The sequence below is a fragment of the Lissotriton vulgaris genome, chromosome 2_2, assembly GCF_964263255.1.
Source record: "Lissotriton vulgaris chromosome 2_2, aLisVul1.2, whole genome shotgun sequence".
Classification (NCBI taxonomy): Eukaryota; Metazoa; Chordata; class Amphibia; order Caudata; family Salamandridae; genus Lissotriton; species Lissotriton vulgaris.
In genome coordinates, this window is record NC_141688.1 from 192479297 (window position 1) to 192494169 (window position 14873).

Here is a 14873-nt window from a genome sequence, read left to right on the forward strand (position 1 = left end):
TAACCAGAATTAGAAATCCATACTAAAGAATGTAAGTCTTAGCACTACAGCTACCCTTACCCCTCTCACTTAGCCTAACTTCAACCCTAATTGATGTCTGCATATTTTAAACCTAACCTTACTCCTCAAACTAATACTATCACTGTTCGATACTCTGCCCACAACCCTATTGCTTAACATAACCCTCTGTAACCCACATCATATCCGAGATGGAGGCATTGTCTATGGAAACTAGTCCTAGACATGCGGTCACTGATGGCGGCACTCTCCAGTGAGACTAGTCCCAGACATGCGGTCACTGATGGAGGCATTCCCTAAGGAGACTAGTCCCAGATATGCGGTCACTGATTGAGGCATACTCCAGTGAGACTAGTCCCAGACATGCGGTCACTGATGGAGGCATTCACTAGAAATGCGGTCACTGGTGGAGGCATTCTCCATGGAGACTAGTCCCAGACATTCGGTCACTGATAGAGGCATTCTCTAGGGAGACTAGTCCCAGACATGCGGTCACTGATGGAGGCATTCTCTAGGGAGCCTACTCCCAGACATGCAGTCACTGACAGAGGCATTCTCTAGGGAGACTAGTCCCAGACATGCGGTCACTGATGGAGGCATCCTCCAGTGAGGCTAGTCCCAGGCATACGGTCACTGATGGAGGCATGCCCTAGGGAGACTAGTCGCAGGCATGCGGTCACTTATGGAGGCATTCTTGAGGGAGAGAAGTCCCAGACAAGCGGTCGCTGATGGAGGCATTCTCTAGGAAGACTAGTCCCAGACATGCGGTCACTGACGGAGGCATCCTCCAGTGAGACTAGTCCCAGGCATGCGGTCACTGATGGAGGCATTCTCTAGGGAGACTAGTCGCAGGCATGCGGTCACTGATGGAGGCATTCTCTAGGGAGACTAGTCGCAGGCATGCGGTCACTGATGGAGGCATTCCCTAGGGAGACTAGTCGCAGGCATGCGGTCACTGATGGAGGCATTCTCTAGGGAGACTAGTCCCAGACATGCGGTCACTGACTGAGGCATTCTCTAGGGAGCCTACTCCCAGACATGCAGTCACTGACAGAGGCATTCTCTAGGGAGACTAGTCCCAGACATGCGGTCACTGATGGAGGCATTCTTGAGGGAGAGAAGTCCCAGACAAGCGGTTACTGATGAAGGCATTCCCTAAGGAGACTAGTCCCAGACATGCGGTCACTGATGGAGGCAATCTCTAGGGAGACTAGTCCCAGACATGCGGTCACTGAATGAGGCATACTCCAGTGAGACTAGTCCCAGACATGCAGTCACTGATGGAGGCATTCACTAGAAATGCGGTCACTGGTGGAAGCATTCTCCATGGAGACTAGTCCCAGACATTCGGTCACTGACAGAGGCATTCTCTAGGGAGCCTACTCCCAGACATGCAGTCACTGACAGAGGCATTCTCTAGGGAGACTAGTCCCAGACATGCAGTCACTGACAGAGGCATTCTCTAGGGAGACTAGTCCCAGACATGCGGTCACTGATGGAGGCATCCTCCAGTGAGGCTACCCAGGCATGCGGTCACTGATGGAGGCATTCTCTAGGGAGACTAGTCGCAGGCATGCGGTCACTGATGGAGGCATTCTGTAGGGAGACTAGTCCCAGACATGCGGTCACTGACTGAGGCATTCTCTAGGGAGCCTACTCCCAGACATGCAGTCACTGACAGAGGCATTCTCTAGGGAGACTAGTCCCAGACATGCGGTCACTGATGGAGGCATTCTTGAGGGAGAGAAGTCCCAGACAAGCGGTTACTGATGAAGGCATTCCCTAAGGAGACTAGTCCCAGACATGCGGTCACTGATGGAGGCAATCTCTAGGGAGACTAGTCCCAGACATGCGGTCACTGACGGAGGCAATCTCTATGGAGACTAGTCCCAGACATGCGGTCACTGATGGAGGCATTCTCTAGGGAGACTAGTCTCAGATATGCAGTCACTGACGGAGGCATTCTCTAAGGAGACTAGTCCCAGATATGTGGTCACTGATTGAGGCATACTCCAGTGAGACTAGTCCCAGACATGCAGTCACTGATGGAGGCATTCACTAGAAATGCGGTCACTGGTGGAAGCATTCTCCATGGAGACTAGTCCCAGACATTCGGTCACTGACAGAGGCATTCTCTAGGGAGCCTACTCCCAGACATGGAGTCACTGACAGAGGCATTCTCTAGGGAGACTAGTCCCAGACATGCAGTCACTGACAGAGGCATTCTCTAGGGAGACTAGTCCCAGACATGCGGTCACTGATGGAGGCATCCTCCAGTGAGGCTAGTCCCAGGCATGCGGTCACTGATGGAGGCATTCTCTAGGGAGACTAGTCGCAGGCATGCGGTCACTGATGGAGGCATGCTCTAGGGAGACTAGTCGCAGGCATGCGGTCACTTATGGAGGCATTCTTGAGGGAGAGAAGTCCCAGACAAGCGGTCGCTGACGGAGGCATTCTCTAGGAAGACTAGTCCCAGACATGCGGTCACTGACGGAGGCATTCTCTAGGGAGCCTACTCCCAGACATGCAGTCACTGACAGAGGCATTCTCTAGGGAGACTAGTCCCAGACATGCGGTCACTGACTGAGGCATTCTTGAGGGAGAGAAGTCCCAGGCATGCGGTCACTGATGGAGGCATTCTCTAGGGAGACTAGTCGCAGGCATGCGGTCACTGATGGAGGCATTCTCTAGGGAGACTAGTCCCAGACATGCGGTCCCTGACTGAGGCATTCTCTAGGGAGCCTACTCCCAGACATGCAGTCACTGACAGAGGCATTCTCTAGGGAGACTAGTCCCAGACATGCGGTCACTGACTGAGGCATTCTTGAGGGAGAGAAGTCCAAGACAAGCGGTTACTGATGAAGGCATTCCCTAAGGAGACTAGTCCCAGACATGCGGTCACTGATGGAGGCATTCTTGAGGGAGACTAGTCCCAGACATGCGGTCACTTATGGAGGCAATCTCTAGGGAGACTAGTCCCAGACATGCGGTCACTGACGGAGGCAATCTCTATGGAGACTAGTCCCAGACATGCGGTCACTGATGGAGGCATTCTCTAGGGAGACTAGTCTCAGATATGCAGTCACTGACGGAGGCATTCTCTATGGAGACTAGTCCCAGACATGCGGTCACTGATGGAGGCAATCTCTAGGGAGACTAGTCCCAGATATGCGGTCACTGATTGCGGCATTCACTAGAAATGCGGTCACTGGTGGAGGCATTCTCCATGGAGACTAGTCCCAGACATTCTGCCACTGACAGAGGCATTCTCTAGGGAGCCTACTCCCAGACATGCAGTCACTGACAGAGGCATTCTCTAGGGAGACTAGTCCCAGACAAGCGGTCACTGACGGAGGCATTCTCTAGGGAGACTAGTCCCAGACAAGCGGTCACTGAACGAGGCAATCTCTAGGGAGACTAGTCCCAGACATGCGGTCACTGAACGAGGCAATCTCTAGGGAGACTAGTCCCAGACATGCGGTCACTGAACGAGGCAATCTCTAGGGAGACTAGTCCCAGACATGCGGTCACTGAACGAGGCAATCTCTAGGGAGACTAGTCCCAGACATGCGGTCACTGAACGAGGCAATCTCTAGGGAGACTAGTCCCAGACATGCGGTCACTGTTGTGGCAAGTAAAATCCACAGAACATAAACAAGCGAGCAAATGCTCATCTGCGCGCCCGCGGCTACACTTCTCCTGTAGGTAGGAAAGCACCTGCATCTCCTCCTGCCTTTAAACCTTTTTCGCAATGAGCAACAACAATGCACTGGGCTCGGGGGTGTAACTAAGGCCCCGCAGCCCACTGCAGTGTGTGTGGGGATGGAGCAGGCTTACCCATACTGTAGTGGGGCCCTCCGCCCCACCTTATGGGCGTTTGAGGGGCCACTTCAGCTTATCTTGCAGGATATGGGGAGGGGGGAAGGGGGGCATGGGGGGGGTCTCACTTTCTTAAGCTATTGCAGTGCAGGTCAAAGTAAGCATTCTCTTTCAACTTCTATAGACGCCTGAGAGAAAATCTCACCCCACATTAAGGTGACCAGATTTTCAAAATTAAAAACTGAGACAGGCAAGAGACACGGAAGTAGGACGACAAAATTGGCAGCATTAGCATAGCGCATGGAAGTATAAGCACAGAGCTAGGGCAGATGTAACACGCAACTTCAGAGACCTCGCTGTGTTAAATTAAATGTAAAAGTCAACAGATCCACCTCAAAAGTAAAAACATTGGCATTTTCTTTGTAATGCGTGGAGCATAGACTTCAGCTAAGGCCACAGCATCAAGCCGACAACCCAGACCCCGTGCATTCAAAGCAAATCCATTAGACTAAATTTTCCTTAGAAGAAGGCGAAAGGATTGTTTTTTCCCCCAAAGAATATGCATGCACTGGGCACTGGTCATATTTTCAAAGAGACGCACATGGAATATAGAAACTGTGCAGAATTCTTATGCAGTGTTAGCTAGATTCCCACAAAACGTTATGCAGATGTCGTAGGCTGTTCAAGGACACCCCCACAGCTTCATCAGCCTGCAGTGAATGTGCAGAATTTAACAGCGTTTCTGGCGGAGCTGCTCACATCTTGGTTTCCATATATGTACAATATTCGTCCCTAAAACGGAAATAATTCTCACAGGAGTGATATGAGATTCCATTCTGTTGCTGAGGTCAGGGGTCGAGGTTCATAATCAAGGACTGCTTTGCCAAGAGGCTACTTTAAAATATTGTTTCGTTTTTTTTAGTCCAGTCTGTCTTCTGAAGGGGAGTGTGTATCCCAATGACGAAATTACTTAACATGACAACTTCTTAGGACTTTTGTTCATCTGGAAATTTCCAAAACTATTTGATGTAATCCTGTGGTGGATCTGCCACAGTGGTTGGCTGGACTTCTCTTAGGACACAACCTATCAGCATATGGGCACACTAGAAGGAATAGTCGCTTGATGGCTAGTTCGAACTATACCCTAGATTGGGCCCCTGGAGCCCAGAATGCCTGTGGCCAAGTCATGCTAATTTCTGACTCTGCTTGTAACGTTACTTACCACATGAAGTCCTGTTTTCCAAAGATATCGAGGCCTAAAAATGACAGATGATTTCCTGATGGCCAGGTGAAGTTTATTGGTATTTGAAGAACCACATGTCTAAGGTGGTTGCTCTCAGGACTAGCTGATCTCTAGGTATCAAGCTGTTGTTTCGTCACGCTTGAAGTACCAGATAAGATGGCAACAACTGGGATGGGAAAGTCCCTAACTAGCGACTTGAGGCTGTGTGGTTAAATAAGAACTAGGCTGCTAGGTTTGGATGATCCTTAGTTTACCATCTGGTCAACACTCAGATTAGGATAATCCCTGTCTAACAACTAGAGTTTGTCATACAAACTTGTTGCCTGAGTTGCAAGATGGAGTGATGTGATACCGAAAGTCTTTTCTGCCTAATATGGCAGCGCACTGCATATACTGATATGTGGTTGGCAAAACAAAACAACATTTGGCAAGACGTTCCAGCGGCACAAGATGGTGTCTCACTGAAGATTATTATCCCTGGCTAGTGAAGTGGCACTGTGCTATATAAAAAGTCTAAGCTGGCTAAAATGATGTCACCGATGATGCTTGCTGACTCGAAAGCCAAGCCTACATCATGCATGCAAGATGGCATCATTCAGAGTACGCTGATTTTTAGCTGGGTGGATAATGATCTGTGACATGCCAAGGATATTTCAAGCTCGACACCCTATTATTTAAGATGTCCGCTCCCAGCATGGCCTGATTTCTAATTTGAAGCAGCATGGCGCACTCACGTAATGTGGCATGTTTCATCATTTGGCACCTCGTCCCACCCTTTTTAGGTTTCGCCTGGCGTAGCACTGCACAGCAGTGTTTGCGCAGGCGAAATCTTATGTTAGAACACTATGGGACTTTGTCCCGCCTCTCTCTTCCATTGGCTAGCTCCATAAATGGAGGCTAGCCATTGGAACAGAGATGCGTCTGTCAATGTAGGAGCACATTCGTGGGCGTTCCGGCGATTTTTTTCGCTCTTCGCCTCTTTTTGTACGTCATGCAGCGGTGGGCGGTTTATTTTTTTTTTCTTCAGAGGTTTTTTTTGTCATTCCTCCAGGCCGACCGCCGCCGGAAGAAGTCCAGGCTAGTGCTCCCCTCCCCTCCCGCTGTCCGTGTGCCCTTTCCTGCCCCCCCGTTCCCCCTGTCGTTGTCTCCGGCCCCACTTGTAAATGCTTGTTCTCAAGTTTCTACCCTTTGTTAGAAGCGGTTCAATCCTGTTTGGGACCAGTGGTTGGAGTGCAGACTGGGGGTGGGGGCTGCTGCGCCTCTGCCTTACATTGGCTGGAAGAGTCATGTGTTGCTGACCTCTCCAGGAGTGTTCCATAAGACAGCGACATACAAGTCATAAGTTGCATTTATTAATACTGATCAAAGTTACATTGTACTATTAATTAGTGTTTGCGAAGAATGATGATTCCTATCTACTACTGTTTGATGATCGGAACGGAACTTTCAGTTTTCTTCTCGCGTGGTTTCAAACCAACTTAAATTGATTACTGGGTACATTCGGGAGATGGGATCTATTCCGGCTCTGGTTTGATTTCTTGCACTAACTATCGGCTCATCAAACTGGCACAGAATGATCGAGTTGTCTGCAATGTAGGGTTTTATTTCAACGTCACTGCTTCTCACACTATCTTTGCCCTGATCTCACCACGCGTTCTCCGCCCCTTCCTTCTTGTGGATTGGCGGAGCACATTTGTTTGTGCGTTGCCAAGGCGACGTTTTAATTTCGTCATTGGCTGACGCTGTTAACAAGCCCGAGGTTGACAGGTTTTCTTACCCAACTCTTCTCAAGAATGAGCGCATAGCAGCTATTAATAGAATAACTATTGCCCATGTTTTGTCTGTTTAAGCGGCTCCTGGAATGATCCAGAGGATGTATAGGTTCTCAATAAGCATGAATCCGCTGACAGATTGTGAGCACTGGAGTCGAACTAGCCACGTTTTCCAATACACAATGTTGGTTGCAATCATAAGAAGTGGTATGCTTTAACGTTTCCCATTCTTAAGCGTATTATTCTATAATATTCATTAAAATAGTTATGAATTAAGAATTCATAACCAAATACGCTTTTGTTTAATTGCAAACCACACGTTTTTATTCATACCTCGACTATAACACGATAATTATTTAACTGAATCGGCTTTTTAGAGGCGTTCTTCATGCCTGATCCTAGAATGGATTCCATTCAATATCTATCCCGCCCTCGGGAAACGACATTGGGTAGGTTTGTACTATACCGCATCTCCGGAAGTAGGGGCCGGGGCGGTGCTTGGTGGCAAGTAGGCTAGGCTGTGCTTTTACGTCCCGTTCTTTGCATATGAGGCGGTGCTGCTTGCTGCCTGGGTGTGTGTGTGCGCGTGTGTGTGTGGCTCTGGGTTTGTGCGTGTGTGTGGCTCTGGGTGTGTGTGTGTGTGTGTGGCTCTGGGTGTGTGTGTGTGTGTGGCTCTGGGTGTGTGTGTGTGTGTGGCTCTGGGTGTGTGTGTGTGGCTCTATGTGTGTGTGTGTTGTGCTCTGGGTGTGTGTGTGTGTATGGCTCTGGGTGTGTGTGTGTGCGGCTCTGGGTGTGTTTTTGTGTGTGGGGCTCTGGGTGTGTGTGGCTCTGGGTGTGCGTGGCTCTGGGTGTGTGTGTGTGTGGCTGGCTCTGGGTGTGTGTGTGTGGGTGGCTCTGGGTGTGTGTGGCTGGCTCTGGGTGTGTGTGTGTGACTCTGGGTGTGTGTGTGGTAGTAATTGTTGTCTGCTGAGCTCGTCCGTAGGGTACAATAGGTCTCACATTTGCGAGAGATTAAACTATTGGAAATGTAAATGACAATGCCATTTATTTATCTGTTTTCAAAACCAACACATAAATACAAATGTTGTCATTTACAATGCCAATAGCTCTAACTTTTCCAAAGGAGAAACCGTTGCATTGTAAATGCTTGTTTTCCTATCCCTCCCCCTCCCCTCACCTATAATTTTTGGTGGCAGCCGCCACTGTCAATGAGGGAAGGCAGCAATCCCAAGCCTCCAGGGATTCCGAGGCAGAGCTGCAGGTAAGTGTGATTTTTTGTTAAATTATTAATGTTTGGTGCATGCGTGTATGTTTGAAATTTGAGTTATTAGGTTTGTGAGTGGTCGTGTGTGTGTGAATACTTGTGAGTGTGTAGGTGTGCGTCCCGTCCGCCCCTCTCCCTCCTACAATTACCGGCCACTACTGAGGGTCAGCTGTCCCTCGGATGGGATGCAGTCTGACAGCAAATTTGTAACTTCAACTAAAGCTACACACCAAAGCCATAATCAACACTCGAGAATCCAAAATATTTAAGCAAAAAGGACGAAAACACTCCCATAAACACACTTGCGCATAACAATGGAAGTGTGTATCTGCCTGAGAAGTGACCTACAGATGATGTTGAATAATATTATTACTAACCCAAGTTACCCAAATAAACTACATCGGTTCCTTCTGCAAAGGAGTACCCTTTCGCTCCTCGCGATGAAGGTCTACATTCACTTTCTCATGGCTAGAAGCTGACCCTGCAGTGAATAACTACAGTACCATCGCCATCTAGTGGTAACACGCTGATATTATCGAATCGCTCGGCTTGAAATGGAAAACGAAGTCTCAGCTAGGAAAAGGCGGCCAAGGAAGCCTCATTGTTCAACCACTTACAGCAACTTTTTCTCTTGTTAGAGCTACAATCATCGTGTGCCGGCCTGAGTTCACTGTAAGCGGAGAGTAATGGCGCAGTCTACAGTGCCATAACCAGGGCCACTAGAATTATGCGGGTAGGAAAAGGCCAAATTAAGGATTCAGTACATTGTGTGGCAAGAAAAGACACACTTTGTGGTGTAATGCGGCACGTTTTTTATTGTCTTTCTTAATTATTTTGTAATTTTTACACTTGTTAACACTGTCTAGGCACTGTCCAGGCATTGGTTGCACATCATAAGAACCACTTTCACACCCAAATAGAACAATAAGCAAAAGAAAAAGTGACCAGTGAACTTTTGCAAAGGGCCTTCCACTGTGCAGCAACATGCGCCACTGCATTTTTAGTAACTTTTAAACTGTTTGAGATAGAAATAATTTTTTGGTTAAAATCAGCAAATTATGCAGCAAATGATGGATTAAATGCCAACTGTGGCAAATATATAACTATGCAAAAAACGTCATGGCCGCACAATCGCACAATTCCAGTGGCCCTGGCCATAACGAAGCAACGTTCAGAGACCAAGATACGTAACTCTGCCTAATGACGCAATCCAGCCAATCCATATCTCTCTTAGTTCATAGCACTGTGCAATACCCTCTGGTGTCAAGGTACCACCACCACCTATCATGTTATGAATTTGGGGGCCTCAGGCAACTTATATTTTGGAGCCCCTGTTTTAAACAACTTTAAATCTGTTACACGTTTTCTGCTAATTAAAGTCCACATGATGCCAAACAATACCGAATTATACTTCAACTTTCGGGAATAGGGTCTTACAAAAAACTGCTGAAATAGGTCTTGCCCAGGGTCACCAAAATTCTTAAAATGAATGCGAAAGAATGAAAGGTAAATGGTAGGCAGCGAGAGGGGGAGTAGCTGAGATAGGAAATAGAGGTGATGTACAGAGAGAAAAATACCCCTTCTTCAGAGGACGCCAGGGACCGTGTGGGCCCTGGGCAAGTGCCCACTTTGCCCATGCAATAGAACGTCTCTGCCACTCATCTCTGACAGAGGGCGCCCTTTCAAAGTAGCAGTTGCCGAATTGGTGAGATATAGAAAATCATCAATAAATGAAAGATAACCAGGGCACAAGTCCTAAAAAAAAGAAGTGGGGGGACGCGGTCACCGGAAGTGACGTCACGACAGGAAGTGACGTCACGAAAGGGGGCTTCAATCTCGTCCCATAGAGGTCAAAAAGGTGAAGTCCAGCTGTTTGGCAGGGGGGACGGCGTCCACCCTGTAAAATAAGTGGGGGGACGCCGTCCACCCGCGTGGTACCCCGACTCGAGCCCTGAAGATAACTAAATACAAAATCAGCTTTTTAAGAACTCTCCACCTTGTGTGAAGTATAGCCTTGAGAAACATATTTTACTTTAAGTGGTAACACGGAACTCAACCTCAACAGCATTAAAATTCAGGGCACCAAAGACAATCAATACATTTTTTATATCCAAGACACAGTGTATGAGACTGGAAGCTTATACGTAATCTGACAGCCGACAGTGCCGCGTCACGTAAGAGCGACCCTCCTTACCCGCTGGTGATGTCGTCCGTCCTCAGGTTCTTGCTCAGTACATCCCCGTCGCTCATGTAGCCCGTGGCATCCAGACTCACGCCCTCCAGGTCCAGGTCGTCGCCATTCTTGTCCGCCAGGTCCCCGTGGAGGTTGCCTCCCCGCGATGCCAGCTGCCGCCGCAGGGGGGCAGAGTACATATAGCGCCCAGACTCGGCGCTGATGAAGCGGCTGGCGTTGGCTCGAGGTGGGTACCCGTTGCCCATGGAGGGGGCGTCGCCAGCCTGGAGGCGGGGGCTGGACTGACCCAGCCGCCATGGCATTGGCGCGGGCCTGCCTGCCAAGCTAAGGATGCTGCGCCCGCTGATTTCCGTGGTGACGTTGGTGTCAAAGGTGGTTTCCAATGTGCTACAAAAAAATACAAAGTTTTCTCTGTTTAATATTTGGTAATGTATCCCTCGAACTGCATTAGCATACATCTGAATGCCAAGCCTAGAAATTCAAGATGCAACTTCCAATGGTGGCGAGTGAGCGCATGTTAGTCGCAAAGGATCCTGGGAAAAGAGTAAGGACTATGGATCCTATCACTGAGTAACAATGAGGCTGAAGTGGAAAAAATATCCACAGGGGGCTTTGAGGAAGCCCCCTGTTCTGCTAATAAACCAAAGCTTATGCTTGGCTAAGTTTTGAGTATATGTTCAGAAGAGAGGGAATGACATACATTGTGATGGTAAAGGAGTGTGTTGTAGACTTCTAATATCAATGAAACGATTGCTGAGATGTATCTGTAATGTCTTCTCTCCAAAGGGTTGTAAATACCAGCACAACACATTGCAGAGCTGAGCGAAAAAGAAGTAATGTAGAACCAAACTTGTAAAAAATGAATTATGGACGCTTGAATGTAAAGATTAAAATGTGTTAATGAGCTGAAAGTAGAGCGTCAGGACACTAATGTATTGCATTAAATTAACCTGACATTTACTTCTAAAACACCAGTGTTTCTATAAACCAACCAATGCAGGGGTTTGTGGCTTCAGGAAAACGGAGTAATTGCACAGGTAAACAAAACGCCTCTGGGGGTCGCGCTGCGCATTAAAAGTGCAAAGCATGTGAGCTAAGTGCCCAGTACGGTCAGCGGATCATTCCAGGGAAGGGGGAAGCAGTATAGATCGGGGCAGTGAGGATGGAGAGGGGCAGTGGTGGGTCATTCCAGGGAAGGGGGAAGCAGTATAGATCGGGGCAGTGAGGATGGAGAGGGGCAGTGGTGGGTCATTCCAGGGAAGGGGGAAGCAGTATAGATTGGGGCAGTGAGGATGGAGTGGGGTGTGCTGGGTCAGCAGGTCATTTCAGGCAAGGGAAAGCAATATGTATCAGGGCAGTGAGGATGTTGTGCACCTGATTATTTAAGAAAAGGGGAAAGCAGTATAGATCAGGGCAGTGAAAATGGAGTGGTCTAGGTTCAGTCAGAGGGTTGGTCCATGGAAGGGATGACATAATGTACAAGCGAGGCAGTGAGGGACGAGGCAGAGTTGAGTTGTGTCAGCTGTTGTTTCTGTGAAGGAGGAAGCAGCGGACCTTGGGACAGTGAGGGTGAAGGCGTAGCAGGTCTGTGATCTGCAGTGACCGACGGGAGCTGCAGCCAGTCGCTGCACAGTAATGCAGGAAGCGGAGGTGGACCTTTGGATCCAGATGTCACTGAAGGTTGATTTTTATATCCTAGAATACAAATAATACGCAACAATACAGATAAATGCTGGTCGTACCTGTGAGTCACCTGGGTCCCCCTCAAACTAGACATGGTCTCTTCCAAGTTCTGTCGAAGATCAGCGATGTTCTTAACTGTCCGCAACCTTCGAGTCTCGGGGTCCTCTCCTAAAAAGAAATGCAAATACTTATGAATTTCACTGGTGTAGCAGGAGAGCCGGTCTGAAGAATAGACATGAATGTCACTGGCAGATCTAGCTCCGAAGCCACCCTGGAGCTCTGCTCTCTTCAGATATATTCAATGGTTTCCATGTATAATCTCATTAAACAGGCCTCTTTGTCAGTTTAAACGCAGGCACATCTATGCAGTATTAACAATTTTCTGGGGACCTCAGCTTAGGAAGGACAGTGCTCGCGTTTGGCCAATTTTTTACTCCCCCCAAAAAACAGGAAATCGGGTATTCTATCAAAAAAATTAGATTTGTGCACCGATTAGACAGTTAATATGTTTCTCTTATAAACCAAATGGTGGTGGATAATGGTCTGAGAGCGGGTTTGGTTTGTACTGCATTTTAGATGATGTGCCACCAGAAGAGGTACAGTCATACCTCTTCAGTTCCAGAATGCATCTATGGAAGAGTTAAAAACAGACAAAAACAAATATTGGCAGAGCAAATAGGGTTTGCCTATGCAAGATCTCTTGACTTTGGCAATGTTTTTTTTTTTAAATGTTGCACAGCGGTCAGAGCTGCTGGGCTACCTAACTTAAGGTTTTTTTAAAAAGAGACCCACTGCATTATAGTACCTTTTTTTTTAACTTTAACCCGTTTACCGCGGCGGACATTCCGCTGCTGTGCGGGTGTTCTACACAGTGGGCGGGGCTGCATCGGCCGTTGGTCATACGCAGCACCCGGAAGGTAGTGCTCATCAACGCGAGCATGAAACGGGTTAAGCTACAATCAAGTTAAAATTGTTATTTTCCCTATTCTGAATATGCAGTTGATATTCTTGAACAAATGCCCATTGCAGTTACCACCATATCAGAGTGTAGCTAGCAGGATCACTGAGCTTGGGGAGGCTGTGGCGTTACGGCCAGCGCTGCTGACTTTCGAGCTCAGGAACCAGGTTCTAGTTTCAGCGCAGGCTCAACAGCCTTTGATTCTGGGCAAATCACTTAACCCCTTCGATGCTCATGACGGGCTCAGCTCGTCATGAGGTACACCTCTCGTGTGCTCATGACGTGCTAAGCTAGTCATGACCGCACCCGTTTTTATTGCTGTCCAGCACAGCAGAGGAATATCTGCAGCATCCATGTGGTTAATCTCCCAGTGCCTGCAAAATGTTATGAATCCTTGTGGAATGTAACTAGCTCTCGTCTAGAGCACTCCAAGTCCTTCTGGTCGACTTTGCGCTACATGAAACAAGCTATGCGGAGTGGGAAAATTGCATGCTGTGACGGAAGTGAGGTGGTGGAAGGGACAGGCCAGCAACAAATAAGCAAGGGGCACGCAGCAACGGAATTGAGGTGGTGGTGGTAGGGACGTGCAAGCAATGAACAGAATGTGGATTGCTGGAAAATAATATGAAAACATTGCAAGTAAAAACAAGTTAAAACTGTTATATTCCCTATACTTAATATGCAGTTTATAGTTTATATTCTTGAACAAATGCTCATTGCAGTTACCAGCGAGTCAAAGAGTAGATAGCTGGAACACTGAGCATGGAGAGGCTGTGGCGTTATGGCTAGAGCTGCTGACTTTGGAGCTAGGGAATCAGGTTTGAGTCTATGCGCGACTTAGCATCCTGTGATTCTAGGAAAATCCCCTAATCTCCCTGTACCTGTAAAAAATGAGTGTGTCCTTATATAAAGTAACCAGCGCACATGCAAAGCGCTCAAAGTCCTTCCAGGCGACTGCACATTAAAAACAAGCATTGAAAATACAATAGGTCTCGCCTTTAAGTTAAAGCTATTTGCTTTGCTAATCCTATGCCTAATCTGTGACGCAAAACGAAGCACACAAAACAAAAATGGAGGCGGAGCCGAAACACAACTTTTGGAATCGTATAGATTCCAAGAAGCCTTCATATGACGAGAGCAATGCATGTGCTGCTTTCGCCAGGCCGAGACCCAAGAAGAAGCTATGAATAGTGACAGTGGGGAGAAGGGACATGCAGTGAGGGGAGCGAGTTGTTGGGATGGACAGGCCAGCAACGGACAGGGAAGGGGCATGCAGCAACAGAAGTGAGGTGGTGGTATGGACCGGCAAGTAACAAACTTAATGCAGATGCTGGAAGGTGATAAAAACAATAATAAAGTAGGTTACACGTGTGCAACCAGTAGAAGGACTGGCAGTGCTCTTAGACAGTAATTTATCGGTATTACAAGGAGTGGCGCGCTAGCCTCAGATGGAGACATGCACTGGCGGCCCGCACAGGTAAGAGAATTATGGTGAGGCGGGGCTGGTGAAGTCAACATACGATGGGATAAGTTACATTAAATTGCAGAAAAAAAACATTTACCTTGCGCTTGCAGCATCGACGTTGCGGCGAGCGCAAGGTAAGTGGTTTTATTTTGTTTAATTTAACTGATCCCATCCTATGTAAACTTCTCCGGCCCCCACTCTGCCACACCGCTCTTACCTGTGCCGGCCGCCACTGGAGTCTTGTGTACATCATAAGGACTGGCAGTGTTCATATACAGTGATCGATCTGTATTAGAAGGAGTGGCGCTCTAGGCTGGGATGGAGTCTTGTGTACATCGCAGGGATTGGCAGTATTCCTACACCGTGTTGTATCGATATTAGAAGTGGCCTCAGAAGGAGTCTTGTGTACACCACGAGGACTGGCAGTATTCTTATACAGCGATCCATCGGTATTACA

At 48.0% G+C, this 14873-nt stretch overlaps 1 protein-coding gene across 10 annotated transcripts in view; it reads right to left on the minus strand.

Annotated features, from left to right (window-relative positions):
• NAV2 (neuron navigator 2) overlaps positions 1-14873 on the minus strand; it is a 669134-nt gene that overhangs the window by 246025 nt on the left and 408236 nt on the right. For all 10 annotated transcript variants that reach the window (XM_086959512.1, XM_086959519.1, XM_086959517.1 and 7 more), the window contains 2 exons: positions 12053-12161; positions 10311-10697 (listed from right to left, as the gene is read on the minus strand). In XM_086959512.1, the coding sequence (XP_086815638.1) occupies positions 10311-10697; positions 12053-12161 (496 nt within the window). The remainder of the gene's footprint in view (positions 1-10310; positions 10698-12052; positions 12162-14873) is intronic.